Source organism: Castanea sativa, chromosome 11, assembly GCF_040712315.1.
Source record: "Castanea sativa cultivar Marrone di Chiusa Pesio chromosome 11, ASM4071231v1".
Classification (NCBI taxonomy): Eukaryota; Viridiplantae; Streptophyta; class Magnoliopsida; order Fagales; family Fagaceae; genus Castanea; species Castanea sativa.
This window is the reverse complement of record NC_134023.1, coordinates 49676164-49681691: the sequence shown is the minus strand read 5'-3', so window position 1 is coordinate 49681691 and position 5528 is coordinate 49676164. Positions and strand designations below refer to the sequence as shown.

At 37.8% G+C, this 5528-nt stretch overlaps 1 protein-coding gene across 1 annotated transcript; it reads left to right on the top strand.

Annotated features, from left to right (window-relative positions):
• Nucleotides 1–262: 262 nt before the first annotated feature.
• Nucleotides 263–2806, top strand: LOC142614779 (transcription factor DUO1-like). The gene is made up of 3 exons (XM_075787415.1): nt 263–1371; nt 1650–1887; nt 2129–2806. Exons 1-3 carry the CDS (start codon nt 1181–1183, stop codon nt 2636–2638), a joined length of 939 nt encoding a protein of 312 aa, XP_075643530.1. The 5' UTR covers nt 263–1180; the 3' UTR covers nt 2639–2806.
• The last annotated feature ends 2722 nt before the right edge of the window (nt 2807–5528 follow it).

Below are 5528 nucleotides of genomic sequence, written 5' to 3'. Positions count from 1 at the left end.
GAAAGTATGAAATTGAATCAAGAAATTTTCTATAATTTTATTTGAGCTTTAAAATTTTCCAGTTAATAATACATGAATTATTCAATTTTATATCAAATGTAAGTTGTAACATCCATAACAAAATTTATGATACTAAAAAATCTAAAAAAAGAAATTGAATTATTTTTTTTCATAATTACTAAACCACACCCCCCCCCCTCTATATATATATATATATATATATATATATATATATATATTTGGCTCTACCCTCACTGCCCCACACAAACACACACCTCACATCTCAAACAGCACACGGCCTCACACAAGAGCACTCTGTCACTCACTCTCAATCTCATAGCTCACACACTCACTCTCAAGCATCGCCGCGGTCCCGTCCCCACTTGATGCCACCACAAGCCTCCGCCGCCGCGAGCCACCATCTAAGGCAGCTCCGTCTCTTTGTCTCTCTCAATAGCCAGTCCCAGGTTGAGCCTCCATGGCTGAACCTAACCACTCTTCCCTCTATCTCTAGATCTAAAACCCAAGGCCGAAGATCTCAAGCTCTCTCTCTCTCTCTCTCATCTCCAACTCAGGTCCAACACTCTCTTGTCTCTATATTTATTTTTTGTTTGATCCGAAATCTCCTCCGTTGGTTTAGTTATTTCTGGGTTTGAGGATTGAAAAATGGGATTTTTTTTTTATTTGGATGTGGCTGTGGAGATTTGAAAAGAAGGGATTTTTGGGATTGGTTGTTTGGCCCTGGGTTTGATGTTGAGTTTGGGGCTTGTTTCAAAGAACGGGGCGGGTATGGGCCCTGGCAAAAAAATCCGTTTAATAATCGGGTCGGGTTCAGTATGCAAAAATTCGGCCCCGAACCCGACCCGTTGCCATTCCCGCGGGAGGGCTGTCCCCATTTTTGAAACGAGGGCTATTTCTGTCTTTTCACATTACCATTATCGGAACTGGGCTTATTCAGTGGAGGGTAGTGGGAATAACTGCCTTAACCGTCAAAAGATAAAAAGGGAAACACACACTCAGAAACAGTGTTTCAGAACCCAAAAAAATTAAGAATAAAACACAATACTTAGTGAGAACTAAAAAAAAAAACTTTTGTTTTCTTAAACAAAAAAAAAAATCCTTAGAAAAGTGAAAGTGTTTGTGAAAAATGTTAGAAATTTGAGAGTGAGAAAAAAAAAAAATGGAAGTGAAAAGAGATGAAGGTATAAGAAAAGGGCCATGGAAGGCAGAGGAAGATGAAGTGTTGTTAAACCATGTGAAGAAGTATGGTCCAAGAGACTGGAGCTCCATTCGATCCAAAGGCCTTTTGCAGCGGACCGGAAAGTCGTGCCGCCTTCGTTGGGTCAATAAGCTTCGACCCAACTTGAAGAAGTATGCCCCCATTCTCTTTATTTTTGTATGTGCAAGTTAACTAGATAGAATTTTGTTGTTGGGTTTCTCTCCAATTGGGGTTCTATGTACAAGAATGTATGTGATTGTGTATGCAAGTTCCTCACATGTAGTGGTATTTGATGAAAATTTTGATCATAGTTTATTTTATTTTTTTTCCAGTTTGTTGTCAATACTATGTTTTGTCACTTTTATGATGTATAACCATGATGTTTTAGATGAACGTTCTCTAACATTTTTGGGGTGTGTCTTTCCCTAAGTGGGTGCAAATTTTCAGTAGAGGAGGAGAGGGTGGTGATAGAGTTGCAGGCACAGTTTGGGAACAAATGGGCGAGAATTGCTACTTATCTGCCCGGAAGAACTGATAATGATGTGAAGAATTTTTGGAGTAGCAGGCAGAAAAGGCTGGCAAGGATTCTGCAGACTTCAGGGACGGCCAACAAACCACAGAAAAATAAAAGGGCGGTTCAGACTTGTCATGATGTTCCTGCTTCGCAGGTAAATGTATTTGACAACCTTTTTTCCCTCTTAAGTTAGACTTATTTTGATTTTAGGGTGTTTGAAACAAAATCATATGTGTTCTCTGAGTTTTTTGAAAGTAAACATTCTTTGCAGGAACTTGGAATTTTGCACAAGTTTTTGTGTTTTATTTGCATATGAGAAATGCCATTTCACAGGCATTGTTTATTGTTCTGATTTTAAGTTTGATTGTTGAATAATTTAGCTTCTTTAAGTTTAGGCTGCAAAGTTCAGTTCTTCATCTGAGGGAGAATCTTCATCAAAGGCTCAATCAGCCTCATCATCCTGCATAGAGAACTATGAAATGATCAAAATGGTGCCATTAACGGATCTTCTTAACCCGAAGTTGGTTTATTTCGGAAAAGACCTTGCACATCACGAGTTGTCCCAGGATGAGAAGAACTCATGCACTGAGTCCCAATCACAAATCCCATTTTCTGAAATCCCACAACCCAAACCAGAGCTCACATTCTCACCAGAAAGTCAAGAACTCTTGGCTAAACTTGAAGACCCCAACATTTTTGATGTGTTTGGAACATTGGATGCTTGTGAACTTGGAAATGGAGCACAACTTCCCATTGGGGCACAATTATTCGAACCAGTCGGAAGTTGTAGCAGTGATGCTAAGGAAAATATTGACCACCCCATTACCCCAGACAGCTTCTTTGATGACTTCCCAACAGATGTGTTTGACCAAATTGAGCCTCATCAAAGCCCCTCAGAGCGATAATTTGTCATAGCCATTGTTGTTATTTTCTGGTTTTAGAGGCTGAACTTTGTAGTTGTGACTTTTAGGTAGAAATTGACAAGGTCCTTGTGGCATTGTAATTCTTGTAACTGCTAGTATTTGTATTAAGACTCTGTGGATTACATATATAATAGTTTGTTAATTTGCTTCTCTAGTCTGTTAATGTTCATCTAGTCACCAGCAGCCTCATTATTTACATTTTTGTTTGGATTCCAACTAAACCCTGGGATAACAATTGCAAAAGCATGTTGTAGATCTGCATAATGTAGAGTAAGTTCCCAACATCTTCAAATATTTATCCTCTAAAAAGAGCAACATAGATGGTGGCAACTATCACCATTTCATGCTTGTAAGCTCCTTGCAAAAGAACAGATCGCTAAGTGTGTTAAAAGAGATGTTTGGATGGACAGTGGCCCCATTTATAATGACTCATTCTTAATAATCGTATGCAGAAATCGGAGCCTCAATTCTAATATCCTTTAAGTCCAAGTGATGGAATGGACTGGACTAAACTAGGATCCAGGGGATCTGAATGGCACTGTTTGTGTGCGTAATGGATTTAACCATTAATTCTTAAGTGTGTACTATTGAGGCTTGTAGGCTACCTTCTGTATTGGCTTGTCCACTGAACTTTGCACGGGGTATTTCTTCTTTGCTGCTTTGGGTATTCTGTTATAGGATTGAGAATCTCTTTGTACAGGGAGTTTTGCTGTAACTTGGGTTTTTATTTGTTACTTTGCAAGATTTTAGGCTTTTGTGTATAGCTGCAATTTGCTGTACTGTATCAGAGAAGCTGCAATTTGCTGTACTGTATGATTCAGATCTTGCTCTGCTGTCTACTGGTTTGGCATTTGCCAGTTCTCTCTTTTGTTGAATAAAATTTCTTTCTGATTCCTCAAAAGATAATATTGAGAAAATTTTGGTATTTTCTGTAATACAGTTGAAATTTATACCATCATTTGGATTTGTTTTCACAGTGACAATCCTATGCTTTGTTTTTTATTTCAACATTTTGTGAGGCCTCTTCCTTTTCTTTCTTTTGTTTGTGGTTGGATTTGATATAAGTAATAGCTGCTGCACCTTTTTATGAAGGTATGAACCAGCATTCAAGAACTTAGTCAGTCATTACTCAGGAGAGTAGATCCGCAGGCACTATGTTGAACGTTTTGGCTTGGTAGGCTTAAAAGTGTTCTTGGCAGAATTTATTGTTTTGTGTGGGATATGAAGTGCTTGGAAAAACATGTAGGTTGGATGAAGAAATTGAAGAAAAGCCACTTATTCCAATGCATAACTCTTTAGTGCTTTCAATTCTTTGGTATCAATAGGGCTAGATAAAGTGCTTCCGAAAACCATCATAATCACGCTTGAATTCAGGTGACCTACTAGTCACTTTTCTATTGGAGTCATTGGACAGAGTTGTAAGATTTCAAATCTCCAACTTTTTTTTTCTTTGGCATTGTTACTCTTTGCTGGTTTAACTCAATATACTAAAAAACCGTGTCTCCAGATTACAACTCCATATTCCAAAACCTTGAGCCAGAAAGAAAACTCAACCATAACAAATCAAGGAAGAAACTGAAAGTGATTACTTTTTTAAGTTATTTGATTAATCACAGTTGCACAGCTCGTGCAGTTGCCAATGAAAGAAGACCTTGGCTTGCACTTCTCTTTAGTCTTTACCTTCTGGTGCAGTTGATGCAGCTTCCTCATTAGACGAGCTATACAGTTCTCTACTTGCCTTTTTAGGAACAGCTTGGTTTTCTTGTTTCTGTTGTGTGACTACAATAGCTTCCTCCTCTTCCATCAAGAAGCCTAGGAATGGAATTTTTGACTTCTCAGCAGTTCTTTCCAATGTGATAACTTCCCCTTCCACAGGATTTGCTTGATACTGTTCTGTTGGTTGTACTTGTACGGTTGTACAGTTATACCTTGTACCCAACCGGGTTTCCAAGACTAATATCATCCTGGCTTGATGAGCCCTCCATCATAGCCTTATCCTGAAGCAGTTGTGGCATCTGATCCAGACTCTTTGCCTCTAGCTTCTCGGACATCAAGATCAAAGATTGGTGATTTTCACATATGAACATGAGTGTTCTTTTTATCAGAAATGGACTCGTAGCTAAGCCTTCCCACACTTATGCTTCAGTACTCTCATTTAAAAATGCAGATACGTCACCTTGACACCTTCTACACTGGACTGACTAGCTGAAGTTTTAGTTATTGTTATTGTCAACTCAACTGCAGAGATTAAATTTTCTATGTTCAAGCTTGTGGAATTGAAAGTGGATTCTTTCACAACAAAGAACTCATCACATATTTCTTGTTTCAGCTTAGGGATGGGCTTAATGACGCTTTGAATAATAGTCTCCCTCTAAGTCCTTGCAGCTTTCTTCAGAATTCTTATTCTGGTTGCTAACATGCTTGTCCTCAAATTAGAGTATTCTTAATAATCTTAAATTCTTTTGGCAAAAAATTAAAGCTAGATCATACAAAACCGTTCATCATTCTGTTTTTGTTTTGCTTTTTTCCCAATCATCCTCAAAGTTTTCAACCATTTCACTGCCACCAAAAGATAAAAAGAAACATTTCATAGACCTGGTGGATAAATAAAAGTAGAGGAAGAAGATGGAGGAAAAAAGATCCAAACAACTGAGATTCTTAAAATAAATTTTCATTAATGGGAAAATTTTATAATTTTCATAATGAATCTTTTACAAGAAATAATCACTTCAATAAAGAAAGAAATTTTAGCTAATTATCTAATAATCAGTACACGCGTCTATCTTAGTACTTAACTCTGAATGGATCTGGTCATTCCATTACCCAATCCATGTTGCTTTTGTCTCTGAATGGATCTGGTCATTCCATTACC